General features: G+C 48.3%; 1 protein-coding gene across 1 annotated transcript in view; it reads right to left on the bottom strand.

Moving 5' to 3' along the window:
• The window catches only part of TLL2 (tolloid like 2), a 127,674-nt gene that overhangs the window by 18,153 nt on the left and 91,601 nt on the right, over positions 1–17,920 (bottom strand). Inside the window, exons 9-13 of the mRNA XM_060125707.1 lie at positions 16,597–16,712; positions 11,375–11,477; positions 4,968–5,084; positions 3,832–3,977; positions 3,180–3,375 (exon numbers count right to left, since the gene is read on the bottom strand). Of these exons, the coding sequence (XP_059981690.1) occupies positions 3,180–3,375; positions 3,832–3,977; positions 4,968–5,084; positions 11,375–11,477; positions 16,597–16,712 (678 nt within the window). The remainder of the gene's footprint in view (positions 1–3,179; positions 3,376–3,831; positions 3,978–4,967; positions 5,085–11,374; positions 11,478–16,596; positions 16,713–17,920) is intronic.

The raw sequence follows: 17,920 nt of genomic DNA on the forward strand, positions 1-17,920 counted from the left end.
TTGCCACAAAAAAAGCAGAAGGATCCATTAAAGTTGAATTTCAGATGAGCAATTATTTCTTAGTACAGTATGCAATATTTGAGACGCACATACACTAAAAGATCATTCTTTATCTGAACTTTGAATTTAACTGGGCAAACGGTTTTTAAAAATTTGTTCAATCTGGAAACCCTAACCTCCAGTTTTAGCTGGTCCTCTCAAAGATTGCAATGCTGATCGTCAGCAGAACCAGGAATGAGATGTGGGTGGGCCAGTGCCAACTGGTTACCAGTTGTCTTACTGGAAAGAAGCCCCAACACCTAATTTACGGACCTGGGGGTGGAAGTCAGGGAAGGAGAAGGACAGGAGAATTAGGATAAACAGAATTAGAATAAAACCTCACGATTATTTGTGACGTGGTAAGTAAAATGAGGTCTCCCAAAGTCGTCCACATCATAGTCCTGGAACCTGGGGATGTTGCCTTACCCTTACGTGGCCAAAAGGACTTTGCAGATGTGATTAGATGTGATTTCAGGTTCTTGAAATGGAAGATTATCCTGGATCGTCTGGGTGGGCCCACTGTAACCATAAGGGTCCTTACAACTGAAAGCAGGAGGAGGAGAGTCAGGGTCAGAAAAGGAAACGTGATGATGGAGGCAGAGGTCTGGGATGCAGCCCGAGAAGGTCTCAGCTGCCCTTGCTGCTTGAAGACCAAAGAGCACCACCAGCCAGGGAGTGCAGGCGCCTCCCCCACAAGCTGGAAAAGGCAAGGGAATCTGACCTCGAGAACTGTAAGATGGTAAGTTTGTATTGTTTTAAGCCACCACATTTGTGGTCATTTGTTACAGCAGCGATAAGAAAGTGACACACGGCAACTGCAAGAAGTTGTCACATCATTTTTTCCAGAGAGAAAAATAACTTCAGAGATTCCTTCCTTAGCAAAAAAAATTAATGGGACTAAACATGACACCATGTGTGTTCACTTAATGCTATTTCATTTTCTCCTGACAATAACTCTGCGATAACCTGGTAGTATTGTTTCTACAGGTAGAGAGATAGGGGCTCAGAGAGGTTTTATAACTTGCTGTAGGTGACCCAACCAGTGCGGCCGCTAAGTCAGACGGGGGTCTCCCCAGGCTGAGAGACACCCAGCAGGTGCAGTCTGGGCTAGGGTGAGGCGAGGGCTGTGCATCTCTACTTCTACTAAGGCATCTCTACTAAGACTCCCATGTCCTTCTTCCCACCACAACCACTAGGCGAACTGCATTTGAAATACACTTGATGTGTCTTGGGTTTTTGGTTTTTTGTTTGTTTTTGCTTGGGAAAGAATTAAACTTTGTCTCCAATTATTCAGAGCATTAGGATTCTGCTCTGTTTCTGTTTGGGTTTGCTGTCCCCAGATGGCTCAAAGCAGAAAAAAAAAAAAAAAAAAAAGTCCCACACACTTGTGTGGTACTTTTCAGCTTATGAAGTGTCTCCACAGCCATCATTTCATTGGGGCTTCACAGCTGGCTGGGTAAAATGGGCAGATTTCCTTCTCCCTGTTTTACAGAGAGGAAAGCAGGGGCTTCAGTAAGGACAAAGGGATGCTTGCTCGGGGTCACACAGCTTGAAGTGGGTTCTTCTGACACCATCTGCTCACCTAAAACCTGGGAGAAGGGGATAAAGAGGGGGCAGATGGGGAGACAGAGTAAGGAAGGGACCAGGAATTCTGGGTTAGCACAGCCAGGAGCCCTGGGAGAGGAGGGAGGAAGGGGTCACTGATTGGGGACCACCAGTTGCAGATTGGATATCTCCATTCAGTGGCTGCTGGTGTGATGGTGGGCGCCCAGTCACAATGCATTGGGGAATAGCCGATATTTCCTCTTAGCATGTGGTCTGAGGAATTCCAGGGCTCTGAGAGCAGAGAAGGAAAACCTATCTATTCAAAAGAGTCTAAGGATGGACCTAGAGTCTGTCATACAGAGTGAAGTAAGTCAGAAAGAGAAAAACAAATACCATATGCTAACACATATATGGAATCTAAGGGGGAAAAAAAGGTCATGAAGAACCTAGGGGTAAGATGGGAATAAAGACACAGACCTACTAGAGAATGGACTTGAGGATATGGGGAGGGGGAAGGGTAAGCTGTGACAAAGTGAGACAGTGGCATGGACATATATACACTACCAAACGCAAAACAGATAGCTAGTGGGAAGCAGCCACATGGCACAGGGAGATCAGCTCGGTGCTTTGTGACCACCTAGAGGGGTGGGATAGGGAGGGTGGGAGGGAGAGAGATGCAAGAGGGAAGAGATATGGGAACATGTGTATATGTATAACTGATTCACTTTGTTATAAAGCAGAAACTAACACACCATTGTAAAGCAATTATATTCCAATAAAGATGTTAAAAAAAAAAAGAAGAGTCTTAGGAAGCTCACTCTGCTGGGGCCAGGAATGCTGGTCTTCCCATGCCATTCTGCATCTGATTTTATCAAGATCTTACAGAGCAGTCAGTCCCTAAGGTGGCACTGAGGTTTGTTTCCTGTGAGCGCCACGCTTTCTCAGTCTCCCCCCGCCCCCTGCCCAGCTCTGCCCACTTGAGGGTAGGCTTGTAGACTGGGAGCTGATGCTTCTGGAGCTGCAGACCTGGGCTGCCTCTCTGGCCCACATCAGGGCATGCAAGGCAATGTTCTAGAAAGAGTTTGAGCTTCGGAGTCAGACTGTGTTTAGATTCTTGATCTGCCACTTAACTGAGTGACCCTGAGCAGCCCTTCTCAACCCTGATCAAGCATGATCTAAACCCAGCTCAGAGGTTTATTTTGGGAATTAAATGACATAGTGTAAGTCAAGTACCTTGCACCGTTCCTGGCACACAGTAGGTGCTCAATTAATGATAGTGACTACACAAATATGTATTGTTACCAATGCTCAGTTTCACTAAGGTTCATGAAGTTGACCTTGGAAACTTATAAACCTAATTTCCAAGTGCAGCAGCACAACTTTCTGCCACAAAGAAAGAAGCCAAGGCTGAGCCGGTTCCCGAGTCAGTCGTGAACTCCGCTGGGGAGTCTACGCACAGCTCTGAAACGCTGGCTGCCTCCTCACTGCAGGAAGCCTTGTTTGGTGCTAAGGTTCCCTATGGGTTTTGTGATTCTTAGGCCAGGGGGGCAATACTTCATCCTGTGACTAAAATGGAAACAACTGCTAATTCATACCCTTGAAAAAATTGGCTGCAAAGCCTGCTTTATTGATAGAGCCATCAGACACAAACTTCATCCACATTCTGTTGGAGCTGGACTTTACATCCTCTGGCTTCTCATAGCCACAGAAGTGGCCAATCAGGGCGCTCTCTTCCGCAGGGCCGTCGCGGATTTCCAGGTAGTCGTATGCACAACTGTCGTGTCTTTCGATCTAAACGGAGAAACGGAGACAACGTGAAAGACAGCAGCTTAGCCTTAAGGTTTTCAATTTAAGAAAGGAACCTAAATATCACTCTTGAAAATCTAACCGAGAGACAAAAGGACCCAAACGTGTCCTGGGCTTTTCCAAGCTGTCTCCTACTTGTGCAAGTCGAGGATGAATCAAGCTGCAAAGAGATTAAGTTATGATAAACAGGGAAGAAAGATTCAACAAAACGCCCTGGGATCCCATTCTAGACGACTTCTGCTTCAATTATTCCCCCACCCTCTCCAGCAGCCTTCAGCAAGGAGGCAGATGTGATTTCAAAGCCTGCAGAGGCTCTGATAACCAGATGTCCTGGCAAAATGCATCATGGACTTGAAATGGCCTCTTAGGTTCCTGTTTTCAACCAAAAAAAATGGAAACGTATCTTTATAGAGCACAGTGTCTAAGATCAGCAGTACTTACCTCAAAAGCTTGGAAGGTGAGCCCCACGTGAAATCCCTCCGAAACCGTAATCCTCCAAACACATTCCTTGGAAGGTCTGTAGTCATCCGGGTAGTTTGGAGATTGAATCTGACCGGCATCTTTGTTAATGTCTCCCCCACAGGTAGCTTTAGAAAAAGAGCCAGGAGGAAAGGGGGGTCCCTGGTCAGACCCTTACTAAGGAAGTACACCACTAGGTGGCTCCACTTGCCAACATTTTCATTTCCATTCAACCAAGACTGTGCCTCCGGAAAGGCATAATCTCCTGTGTTTGCAACTCTGAATTTTTCTCATATAAGAAAATAACTGTATAGAGCAGTGGTTCTCTACCTTTGCTGTGCATCAAAATCACCTGGGAGATTTTTCAAACTATGGGAGCCAGGGCCACATCCCAAGAAGTTCTGATCAAGTGTGTCTGGGTGATCACCGGGGGTTTGAGATCCCCCAGTGATTCTGATACAGAGAGTGGAGGTCTCTGGTACAGAGTGATGTGTACACACGCACACGCACGCTATTTCCTTTATAAAAGCAAAGCTCTGGCCCCTCCAAAATGACAATTTAAGTCCCTAAGGGGCCTTAATAACTATTTAGTGTTTTCCTTTGGGTGGAGGGCGGGCACAGGGGTAACCAGCCAGAGAAACCCAGTATGTGGAACAAACAGAAGCAGAATTGCCCTGGTGGCAGCTGCCTAGAGCCCAGACCTATTGGTTCCCTCAACTCAACCACCATGATGGCCTCGGAGGCCCTTCCAAGAAATGTAGCTGGAAATTCCTTGACATTGTCCAAAGTCCTCTTTTCACAAATGTGACTCAGAGAGGTTTGGATTCTTTGCTCAGGCTCACACAGCTATTCAGAGGCTGCTTTCATTTCCAAAGTGTTCTATAACCCCCAACACAACACCATCCCCTCTGGGTGGTGACAGGAAGATGGCGCCTGTCCTGAAGGGAGCCCAGCTAGCCTCTCAGCTTCCATAAGGTGGGAGAAGGGGACGGTGCTGCCCCACCCTCAGGGCTCCGGCAGCTGCCACACGTGCAACGGTGGGAAGGGACACCGGCTGCATGTGAAGGACTGAGGCACATCAGGAACCACGCCGGCGGCTCCTCTCATCATGAACAAACCTTCATACACCGCGAAGAAGCCCTTGCCCAGGATGTTGCTGCTGCTTCGGAATTCCACCCAGAGCCGGCTGTCTGTGGAGATGAGCGGCTCCGGGACTTTGTCGCCACAAAACCTACCTGGGGAGCGGAAAAGAATGGTCAGGCTGCTGGCGGACAGGACGGAGGGACTCAGTGAGGCAGAGAGAGAGCAGTGTTGCTTCAAATGCAGTTCAAGGTGAGCAGTCCTCGCTGGGCAACTCATCCTGTAGCACATACGGGATTAAAAGCTGGGATGGAAACAGTCACACGCCTGTACGCCTCCTTCAGGAGAGTCTCGGACTCCAATCGATCAGATACCCTGAGTGTGGCCCAGGCACCCCCTCCCCACCAGCGGGTCTTGTTGAGGTGCTGAGGGGGATGAGGACGTCCCAGCAAGGCCAGTGGTGGGATGGTGGTCTGAGCGAGTGGTGAGTGTCCTCCCTGGTATTTCTATTACATATACACCCTTCTATTTGGGGAGCATGCCTTACGCCTTCCTTGTCTCGGGGAAGGGTTGCCAGAGGACACATGATGACAAAATCAGTTCTTGGCTTTTGAATTCCACACGTCTGGCCACAATACCAAAGATTTGGGAAAATACACAGTGAATAAGAGCACATTTCCCCTGCCTTGTAGTCTTAGAAAGATTCCTAGGATGGAGGAGCAAATCCTCTCCTAGAGGGAGAGAGGATTGGAGAGGGCACCATGGAACCTCCGAAAGGACCCTGTGCCCTGGGTGGAGAAGGTTGATAGAGACCCCAAGGAGGTTTAAGAAGCTGGAAGAAGCAGAGAGCTGTGCCCCCAGGGCAGTCCCTGGCACAGCCTGGAGGAGCAACAAGACCCTGGATTCCCCATGTCCCACCTGGGGTCAGAACAGGAGTGTCTGTGTGTTTTCGTAAGACATTAGGCCAGGAGACTGGCATGCAGAGTTCTTCAGGGAAAGCGGGACACGACGGCAGCAACAGGACTCCTGGGAGGGGATGGAAGCGACTTTCCCATAGCCCAGAGGGCCTGGGGAGCCATAGCACGTCTCCCATAGAACGTCTTCTAGGGAGATGTGGACTTGGTACCAATCTGAACTGGCCTAGGGCTGAGCCGAGGAGGACTCACCGCAGCCACTGAGGTGGACAGAGGACTGGAGACAAGAGGGGGATGGGGACATCTCAGCGATGCCAGTTGGATGGCAATGTGCCAGACACCAGGCCTGGCACCCTGCGGGAAACCACAAATGGACTGTAATTAAGTTCCCACTACCTGACGGAAAGGGGCTCATAATTGCTACTGAACTTGTGGTATTGAACATACAAATAAATGTGTATTTCTTAGACACTTGGGTACATTGTGTGAAATTTGGACCCTTTACGGAGGCAAAGGGGGAAGGCCAGGCCTTCCCAGGACATGGTCATCCTTGGCCATATAATTTCCAATGCCACATAAGGATGGCAGCCAGGGCAAGAACGGGGGTGGGGTGGGAGATGGACTGAGTCATACTCATCATCAGCTCACAACACAGACCAGCCAGGGTCTCTCGGAACGGAAAGCGCCCGTGGCTCCACCAAGCGCTGACTGTGTGAGTCACTCAAGAATCCATTTAACGTGGAGGGGAGGGGGAGTGACGGTTAATGGCTATGGGCCTTCTCTGGGGGATGATGAAGATGCTCTCAGACTGTGGTGGCTGTACAGCTCTGTGAGCACACTGAAACCACTGACTTACGTGCGCTCATGATGAGATGTATTATGGGGCATGAATTTTATCTCCAAAAAATGTTTTAAAGTCCATTTGACAGATGTTTAGTGGGTATCCTCTTATGGCCAGCACTGTGTTAGCCACTGGATCGACCGCTTGAAGCTGTAACGCTGCTCTGCCCTTCTGAGAACTGGGGCGGGGGGGTGAGACTGGGGGAGTAATAAATGTCACTACAGACACTTCCTAGTGGCCAACTGTGGTCGACATTCTTTGGGGAGACACAGGGGTAGAGGTTGCTAATCTTCCATTTCCTTCTGATTCTGGTTGCCTGTAGCCTTTCGGATTTGGGGAGCTTAATATTAAGGGAGATGAGCTAAAACTGCTGTTGAGAATTGGGCAAGGAAAAATCCATCAGAAGTCTGTACACTTCCAATAACGGTTCCTCGGGCATGGCCAATTAGTATCAATTAGTTCTTGGAAAACAGCATGTAAGCCTGGGGAAGTATTGCTCACGAGTGAAAAGACGGAGCCACTGAACAGCAGTGAAGCAATGACGGTTCACAAAAGGAACTCTCTTAGCCAAACCAAGCTTCAAGTCCAAATTTCTCCTTTTAAAACCCCAGCTGTCACAGCCGCTGGGGAAGTTTTCAAAAGAGAGAGGGACTTCCACCACCTTGCTGCCTAAGAAACCACGCAGCCCAGGGCCACAGGACCACCCACCTCTGCTCCGTACCCCGGAGGAGACAGGAATTACTGGTTCAGGCATGTTTTACTGCCTTGGCAGAGCTAGACTTGGTAGAATAAATTACAAATTTATGTCTAAGCAACGTCTCCCCAGATCACCTTGTAATTCTTAACTAGAACCGTCTACATTGTCCCTGAACTGATGTCTCCAGATTCTCACCTTCACTGTAATGGTTCTGACAAAAGCTCCCTTTGGAATTGAACCAGACTATGCCAGACGCTGTCCTACACACTTTACATGGATTCTCTATTTGCCCCCCTACTACCTTCTGAAATAGGTGCTATTATTAATCTCATTTCTGAAAAAAACTGAGCTTTGGAGAATCTGAGCTGAGTTACACTCAGGATTGTAAGTGGCAGCAGGATCTGAACCTTGGCAATCATCAGTCTCACGCTCTTCATCATCATCACCATCACCGCCACCACCATGCAAAGGAACTCCTCTGTTTGAGGTGCAGTTCTGAACACTGCACCTTTTTCGGATCGGCAGACATCAAATCTGCTGTCTGGAATGTAATCACTATTCCCATTTCCCAATTTGGAAACAGACACGTAGGAATGAAGATCAAAGACTCAAACCCTGAAGCAAACTTGTGGCAATCCCAGGCTGGCCAGTTCGATTCATGCCATCGGTTCTGCTCACTTGGGGGGCCGCCCCTGCCCAGAGAGCCCTTAGTAGAGGAGCCACGCGACACTGATTGGCCAGCCTGGCCTTTCTGAACTTCCCTCCCCACTTCAGGGAAGGCGGAAGAAAAGTTTTTGTGTGCGTTGTGGGGGGACAGAATGCCCGAGGACCGTTCTGCCTACAAAAGTGCATTGTTAGAGTAATTCCTCTAGCAGAAATAAGGGAGGGGAATCCAATTAACAGGCCAGTGTTTCAGATTACTGGATGGTTCTGTATGCGGCCACCTTCCTCCCCTCTTTAGGTGCAATCTCCTCAGTGACCCCCGACACTGAAAAAACAACCTGCTATCTTTAAGCAGCCGTGAAATGTTCTCAATCTACTTACATTTCCCTTTAATCACTATGTGAAAAGCTGGGCCCCAAACACCCTTCTCCCAAGGAGACTAGCAGGCTGGAGAGAAAATGGACTAGAGAAAAGGTGTCAGATTCCTAAACTGAAATCTGGTTCCTGCCTTTGGAGGAGGAGTTTAATAAGGATATCAAGAAGAGGAAATGCAGATGAGGACACTACAAGTGGACTCCATGGGGAGTCATAAAGGGTTCATTCATAAAACGTTATGCGTCCATTATGCCTGGATTTTCACACACTGCCCTGGGAAAATATGCGATGCACAGTTTTTCAGAGCAAGATGCATACTTTCACAATCCGCCCTAATCCGCTCTCTCTCCTGCCAAAGGGGCATTGACCTGCCTCCTCCCAGCAGATTTCATGGCACTGACCCCTCCCAGGGACCAGCTCGGCCCACACAATGCACTTGTTCCAAACACAAAAGTTCACTAACAACTGCATTTGGAAACATCAGAGCAGGCCAAATAGTTGGCAAAGGAGAACTCCTGCAAATGAAGAATGACGGTTACAGGCGCTGGGCCATGCCTTGGCTACAGCACACTCGGCGCGCGCGCGCACACACTCTCTCTCGCTCTCTCTCTCTCTTTCTCTCTCTCTCTCACATCCACACACTCTCACATACACATACACACACTCACTGCAAAAGTGTGTAAAATATAAGCAAAACAAAAAAAAACCCAAACAAAAAACCATCATGGATAATGACGGACAGCAAAAGCTCCACCCAATCACTGAACGTGTAATCAGAGTTCCCAGGATCTGCAGCGAGAAAATTCTTGTTTCAAGTTCAAGGAACAGCTGGAAATCCCTCTGCCTGTGCCCATTTTCAGGAGCGTGCCTTGGCCCTCTCCATGGAACTTTAGGAACAGAGAGCTTCCCCCTCCTGAGCTTTTTAAAGTCTATCACATTCCCTGGGGGGTATAGGGTTGCCAGATTTAGCAAACAAAAATACAGGAAGCCCAGTTAAATTTGAATTTCAGATAAACAACGAATCATGGCAGTCCTATGGGGAGCCCCTTCTAGATTCAGCAGTCCCCTTGCCCCATCAGCTGGGCATCTAAGTTCTGACCTGATCTCAGCCACCAGCAGGCTGTGTGGCCTTAGCGAGTTGGTTTTGCACTTGGGGAGTGTGGTTTTCTCATGAAGGTGTGTGATTAAGTGACTCTAAGGTCCCCGAGATTCCATGTTATCATGAAACTCCTCCCAAACAGTTTCTTTTATTAATTATAAAATAATATCTGAATGCATTCTTGTAAAAGAGCCAAATAATCCAGAAGTATACACACCAAACCATGAGGTTGCCCCCCACCCTGTGCTTCCTTTCTCAGAGTGCAAGGGCGCTCATCAAAACTTCTTTACAAATTCCTGTCTATTTGTACCTTTAGGAATTTAAACTCATGGCCCTCTGGACTGAGTGGGCTTGTGTGCCTTTCTCAGTGGTAGCTGATCTGGCTGAGACTCTTTGGCCATACAGAAGCTTAGTACCTGCCAGGCCCCCCTGGGTCCAGCCAGACCCTCTGTCCCTGTCTCTTCCGATCTACCCCAGAATCTGAAACGAAGCTGGGCTCAGTCTGGCAGTGAAACTCCCCACCTTAGCTCTCTCCCTTCTTTCCGGCCTCCATCTTTGGTCAGTTGTCCTAATAGCAGCTCACACTCAGGCCAGTCATTCGAAGCATAACAAGTATGGCTTTTCTGCCTACGTGAAGACATGCCAGGGACAAAGTCTGCACCGCGAACTTACGCTGGTCCAACTCGGAAGCCCACCCTGAATAGCACTCTAAAAATGAGAACAACCCACTCTAAGCGGACACCCTCCCAGCTGGCCCCTTATGACTCTGCTTCTCATTCTGGCTCCACCATGGTGGACATTTCTGGGCCAAACGAGTCCCCATGTTCGTTGTCCTAACACTGATGCCATTTGTCCTCTATATGACGGTAATCTTCCCTGGTCACCCTGAGAGACCTGCCCCTGGTGACCAATCCTGAGTGAACTGACTTTTCTCTTTATGCCACCCGCCTACCTTCTCTCACTCAAAGGTCCACCTGCCTTTTCATGGATGAGTTCAAGCACTGTTCATCTCCCCCAAAGAATACATGCTCATCATAGAGAAACTGGAAAATATAGCTAAACCAAGAACAACAACAGAATAATTTTAAAAAATACTCCATCATCCTGAAATAACCACTGCGTGTTATTTATTTATATGTCTTGTTTTACTGAATATTTATATTGTAGACCACAAAATGGTTTCTTCCAGTCAAATCCAGGGTGCACAATGTTTTCAGTAATTTTGTTTTGGGTAATTTGAGTCGGGATATTTACTGTCCAGTTTGCCACACTCCCTGTCACTTCTTACTTTATTATACCAGCCCCATCTCACTCATTTACACCTTATACCCGAAGGCATCTGGTTTTGCAACGCCTGCATCGATATACAAGTGTATTTTTGTTAAAACGGAATCCTACATGTTGCATATCCTATTTTGCAACACCTTTTGTGTAGCAATGTACAATGAACATCTTTCTGTATCAATAAATAGCCCCCTCCAACTTTATTTTTAATGGCTGGATAGTTTTTCATTGAAAAGATGTATTATAATTTATTCATCTAACCCCTACTGTTGAATATTTAAATTGTTTTCAATGTTTCCTGCTTCACTGAACATCCCTGTAGCGAGAGCTTTGCACACTTCCTTAATTAGTTCCCTAGGATAAATTCTAAGAAGTGGAACGGCTGGGTCAAAGAGTATTCGCAGTTTTAAAAGCTTTTAACATGTGCGGCCAAATGGAGTGTTCAGAGTTTTACAATGACACCGACCCGTGAGAGCTTCCTGTGACTGGCGGGATGGACCCTTCCAGATATTAACAGCATCGCAGACAGCATCTGAGCACTCCTCTCTTAAGGCTTTCTGAAGTCAACTCACCCAACAGGGGGGCTTTTCTCCAATAACCATCCCGGACCTCCACGTAGTCGTACCAGCACAGGCGGCTTTTAAACAAATCCATGGATGTGAAGTTTAAGACGATCTGCAAAGAGTTACCGTAAAGTGAGTTTTGGCAGCCAAGCCTGAGGAGTTTTGAAGATACGTCTGGCATAGCGGTGTTCTCACGTTACCCTTTAGCATACAGAGCTTTCAGACCACAGTAGGAGTGTCCTCTCAAAAGCACATTCACAGGAAACCTCATGACATTCAATAATAAACCTTAAACAGGATGGGGAATAAACAGAGGAGATGGGTTCTTTGGTTCTGTCTGGGGAATAACTTGGGCTTTTGAAGTCACTTGGTGGTTTATAGAAAGCAAGATGCATTAAAAAGACTGGTCGGGATGCGCTGAGACTGGGGATTTGGAAGGAGGTAAGAGGTCAATGGAGTTTAGAGATACGAAAAGATCTTAAAACATCATCAATCATTCCAAAGGGTTTGGGGTGAACCCGAGTGCATCCGAGCACCTCTGTGATCAGTGTTCCCCTGGCCATGACCTCACTCTTCTGAGGTGTGGTGTGTCTAACAGCCTTCCTACAGTTAGTCCGTTCATTCATTTATTCATTCATTTCACCATTGTTAGTTGACCTACTGAGTGCCAGTCTGTGTTGGCCAATCAAGATAGAAAGATCAGTAAGACGGAGTACTTGCCTTTAAGGAGCTCAGAGAATGAGGGAAGGGCAGATGTGCCAAGCCAATTAGAACACTATGGAATAAATGCTGAGAAGAAAGGGATGGACAGAAAGGCACTCTGGAGCCCCAAGGAAGGAGAACTAGATTCTGCCCGGGAAAATCTGGAGCAGGCTTCTCGGAGGAGGTGGCATTTAACCTAAGGAGAATAGGGGTCCAGGGGCCAGAGAAGGAGGGCCAGACAGAATTTTGATGCAAGGGACTGACACGAGCAGAGCAAGGAGATATCTGGGGAGCCGCGCTGTGTGTCCAGCAGGGTCATTGTGCACGTGTCTGGAATGAGGGGGCAGAAGAGGTGAGGAGGAGTGAAGGCTGGGGAGGGGGGTTCCGAGGGACTGGGAAGGAAGGTTTCCAGTCCCTCTGGACACACTTGAGGCCATTCAGTGGTGCCCCTGCCCACAAGCAGTGGAAGGGGAGGGGGGGGCCCTACAGACTTGCACCCCTTCCAACTCAGACGGCCCAGACCGAGGTCAGGTTTGCTCTCTCCCTTCAGCCCACTTCAAGCCCCACCATGCAACGTGCCCGGGATTGTCTGGCTGCAGCTCCCAAGTGGGCTCCCTGCCCGTCCTCGGCGTGCACCTTGCCCACCGTCTCTCAGCCCTTTCGCTCTCCAGAGTCCCCTGAAGCGCCCTGCCCCAGCTCCTGCACCTCTGACCCTATCTATGGCTTTTCCCACTCGGGGGGACCTTGCTATCGGGCAGTTCATCTTTTTCTAGCGTCTTCACTCTCCTCCCTCCGCTGCACTTTCTTTTCTATTCTTACAGCCCTGGGTCCCTTAGGGTAAGGGTTTACCCCCGGGTAAACCCCTTAGGCTGGAGGGCTGCGGGTCAAAGTTTGCAGTGCCCTCCCGGCCACATCGAAAGGACTGAGTTCTTTGTCCTTGTTCTCTGGCCCCTCTGCTTTGAACCTCTCCTCTCTGGTTTCCACCACACTCTGTCCACTGTTCTCTCTCCTCGGCTGGCTCCCGTCCTCCCCGCTCCCCTTTTGAGGTAAGGACACCTCAAAAGAAAGCATTGTCCTCCCAGCTTCCCTGTCTGTAGGTGACGCCCTCGCCCCAATCACTGAGGTGCTGTACCTTGGGGTTAGCTCTCCTTGGCCTCTATTGCTTATCCCAGGGCTGACGGACTTTCTTCCTTTGAGATGTCTGAGTTCCCGCTCCAGGTCAGTCTCGCTGCCCCTTCAACAGCCCTGCCTGCGTTGTTCCTGCTGAGATGATTCCGGAACCCCTCCCTGCCGTGCCCCCATCCATTCTGCACACTAGGTCTTCTTGATCAATCTTGCACTTACAGCTCATGTCTACCAGATCCCTCCTGTGCTCAGAAAACTTCAGCAGCTCCCTATGCTCCCATCTCATAAATTAAGCTCTGATTACTTTCCAGAGCCTCCAGCACCCATCCCATGTGACCTTATTTCCTGGCGCACCCTGATATATCCATGCTGATAAGACCCTCCCATGCCTGGATAGGGGGCCCCTCCCTCCCCCCTGAGTCCTTCCCTGATTTCCCAGATGGATATGATCTTTCCCTCTTTGGAACTCCTCCCTCCCTATCTTAGAGTGACTCTAGAGCAGGCATTTTAGAGGCAGGCAGATCTGGATTTCCTCCCAGCTCTACCCTTCCTGGCTCTGGAATCTTGGGAAAATACTTGTCCTCTTGGGCCTTTAGCTTCCTTGTCTGGAAAGAAACATGCACACCATTGGGCTGTTGAGGGGACTGCACGAGAAACTGTACATGGCGTGTGTAGTGCTATGCCTGGCACATAACAGACACTTGATGAATGGCGATTTCAAACATCAAGCCACACTGAACGTACACTTCATGCACCATGAACCGGACACACAAAGTGCTCTTCACACAGGCTGCCCATCTTGAGTGTGTCCACCAGCTCCCTTGTTCAGGTCTCAGGACAAGGAGCACCGTCTTCCACAAAGCCCTGTGATCTCCTAGGAGATGAAGTCAGCACCAGAAAATAACTGGCCAGCTTACCTGCTGTGTTGTAGTGTGTGTGTGTGTGTGTGTGTGTGTGTGTGTGTGTGTGTGTGTGTGTGATGTCACTTTTCTTTCAACCTGCTTGTGGATTAGAATCACCTCAGAAGTTAAAAAGATACCAGTGCCAAGCAAATGCCCCTCCTTCAATTAAATGAGACTCCCTAGGGGTGAAGGGCGGACCCCAACTAAACTCTAAGTCCCTTGAAGACAGGGGTTGTATTTAGATTTCTTTCGTCTCTCCTGCGGTGCTAGCATTCAGGTGGAAGGGCTCGGTAATCCTTGCTAACTGGTTGCAATGTAATTCTTCAGCCTTTGCTTTTTAAAATTTCAGAAAGGAAATGTTATTACAACTTCCTTGGTAACACGTTCACGATCTGAATGAATGGATAATTATTCAGGCTAATTATTTAAGTATGTTAGTGAACCATAAAGACCATAGGGGAAGAGGTGATGAACAAGAGGTGAAACTCAAATCAGTCAAGTTTGCTGATGACCAGCAGCTCTGGGGAAGGCTGGGTGGGTGAAGCAGAAGTTGAAATAACTGGTTTTGGAATTTCAATGATATATTCTCCCTGCCCCCAGTCAGCAATAATAATTAAGGCTTGGTGAATCTCATGCAGTTCAAACAGATCACAGAGCCTCTGCTATTCAGGGCAATTCAACAATTTAGGGATTGCCAGATCCCTTCCTCCCCCTCCCCCTTCTTCCCTCCCATGGATGCCTCCTGCAGGCACAGGGACCTCAACTGCCCAAGGCAGACAGGTCTGAAGTTTCTCAGGCTCACGATGACAACCACACAGTCATAAATGCTTAGAGCCAGAGGAAGGATGTGTGCGTGTGGCTGTTGTGTGTGTGCGTGTGTGTGTGTATGTGTGCATGTGAGTATGTGTGTATGAATGCATGTTCAAATGTCTATCAGCCTGTCCCCTCTGTGGAATAATTTAGGATGATAGTTAAGCATTCAGGCTCTCAGAGTCAAATTGCCTGGGGTCAAATCCCAATACAACAAACTGAGTAGCCTTAAGCGAGTCCATTTCCTTAACTGCAAAGTGATGTGGTAATAGTGCCAATCACCTGAAGCTGTTGTGAGGATTAAATGAGAGACTCCACACGATATGCTGAGAATAGCGCCCAGCCTGTAGAAAATGCTCACAATGGTCTAAGCCATTGTTTCTCTCTAGTTATCACAGTATATTTAACTCAACACTTAAGTGGACATTTTTTTTGTAGTGATGAATTAGGAATATCTGAAGATTGGCTACAGGCACCTGAAAATCCAACACCTCCCACCGCACGCCCATTCAGCCGCTCATCCATCTACACATCCATTCAATAAATAATACTTATTGTATGACTCTGTGCCATGGGCTGTGTTGGGCCTGAGGTGAACCACGTCTGTACTCAGTAAGCTTAGGGTCTAGAAAGGGGACGGCCAAATAGCCAGCAGTCATGATCCTGTGAGAGAAGCCACGACAGGATGACTGCAGGGAGACAGACCCGAGGGGCAGAGATGCAAAAGTAGCTGCATCTGGGTTGAGACAACATGAAGAATCCTTGGCTTTGTAGTGAAGTGTAGGGAAAAATACAAGCTTCGAGGTGCAGAAGCCCCAGTTCCCAGTTCTATATCTTCCTCTGAATGTGGGCAATTTTAAAAATGTCTGGGCCTCGGATTCCTTGTTCAAATAATGGATATAAGGAGATGAACCCTGCAGAAAGGTTAAGAATATACCACCCCTGGACCAGGGCAAAAGAGACCCCTGAGCTGGGCTCAAGTTTAGAGGGTCATGGAATCTTCAGAACCAAAGGAATTGCCTACACAGAGTTTTCCCAGCTCCTAGACTGCACCTCAGGAGACCAGGACCTTGGAATTCCCTGCCCAAATAGCCCTGAGGCCACTTCCAGGTGTACAAGGACCTCTGCCCTGGATCCAGCCTCCCGAGGGTGGACAGCACACCTGGCCAGTCCACCTCCACTGGAGAAGGAGTCAAGAAACAGCTGTTTGCAAGGTAGGAGTGGAGGGTGCTTGGGATTGTGGGCTGGGGGTTGCCCTGGGTGCTCCTAGATGGAGCTGGGACTGGGAAGAGGAAGAGGGGCCAGCCGTGGTTGGGGGCTAGCTCTCCCTGTAGTGCCACCTTCCAGAACAGCGCTCCGAGGTGTCAAGGAATTCTAAATTGGATCCTCACCTTCCAGGGCATCCTGATGGTGTATTTATCAAGGGAGGAGGGTGGCACCTACTTTGTTTTACATACTGTGAGCTTGATTTATAGCCCCTGTAGACATTTAGTACATAGGCCTCCATTTGCATGGGGGAGGCTGGTGGGAAAGTCCAGAAATCATGAACGTTAAGCAAGCTTGCCCAGTGACTGGCACATAGTAGGTGCTCATAACAGCTATTATTATTACTCTTAATAATAATACTAGTTCCTCATGCCTCACCCAACTCAAAGAATGCGCTGTCATTTCCTGAGGTGGTTTCATACCTACCTTTTCCCCTGGAGTGACCGATATCCTCCAGACACAGTGGGAATAAGAAGGGTAGCCATTCGGGAAACCGGGTGCGGAAAAGTTTCCCGTCGTGTCCTGCAGGGTCTCCCCACATGCTGCACAAGCAAAACAACACGTGTGATCCAGGCATGTGCACACACTCCCCGCCCATGCAGCCCCCTGGACAGGGCTGCTGAGCAAATTCACCCCTTTACCAGCCAAAGCTCTCAGAACACCTTGGCAAAAAGCATGTCAGGCAGATTGACATTTTTCTGGCAAAATGTCAATAAAATAAAAGCAAATACATGTCAATAAAAGCAAAAATCGGGCCTGGGGGCCAAAAAGTAACACCCCAGGGGTTTCTTCTGAGCCTCTCAGGATTGAGTACAACCTAGAGGTTTGAATTTCAGCTCTCTAGCCAGCTGTTTGGTGGTGGGCAAATATCCCAGCCTTGCTGGGCCTCAGTTTTCTTTTCTGTGAAATGGGTGGGACCTACCTAGAGGGTTAAAGAAACCATCTGCATTACATGAAATGGCTCAGTGCAGTGCTCAGCACACTGTGAGTTCCCCCCCTACATAGTGGCCGTTATAATTACTGCTAATAATATCTGTGGCAGAGAGAATACAAAAGTGCAAGCACATGGAGCAAAAAGAAAATGCTTTGAAATTTATTTCAGCTGTTAGTTGGAATCTTGTCTCTTCTTTTTCTGCTACCCACCTCTGAAAGAGCTACGGAATAGTCAAGAAAACAGGAAAATGACCAGAAGCACAGGAAGCTGGAATATTCTAGAGTAGGCTATTCTGCCCTTGAATGTTTGAGGGTTGCCTGGAGTCTAGAACCTAGTCCTATGTATGTGAAAAATATTTCCCCTAATTTGTCCTCAAAAGAAAAGGTTATGCGTAAGCTTGGAAGCTGCAGCTTTTGTATCCCCTCATCTCTAGGGATTCAGACCCCAAAGACAGGTACATCGGTTTGCTGAGTGCCCCTCCTTTCATGGGGCCACCTCCAGAGTGTGGGAAACACACTTCCTTACATTTCTTTTCCTACATGCAATTCAGCGTCTGCGCCGCAACCACCCTTGCTTTCAGTTACTACTTGAAACTATTTGAAGATGCAGTTTTTGGAGCTGCAGGAAGGAAGAGCTGGAGAATGGCCCATATCGGCCTCAGGAAATCCTGGATATCGGGGCTTCAATATCATGTTACCGAACAACTGCCAGGCATCATGAGGATTATGCCCAGCAGTGAACACCCCCGAGGGTTCCATGGAAATTATTTTAGAATAATCGTCAACGTTCTGCAAGAACACATACATTACTGCATGG

The sequence above is a fragment of the Lagenorhynchus albirostris genome, chromosome 16, assembly GCF_949774975.1.
Source record: "Lagenorhynchus albirostris chromosome 16, mLagAlb1.1, whole genome shotgun sequence".
In the NCBI taxonomy this organism is placed as follows: Eukaryota; Metazoa; Chordata; class Mammalia; order Artiodactyla; family Delphinidae; genus Lagenorhynchus; species Lagenorhynchus albirostris.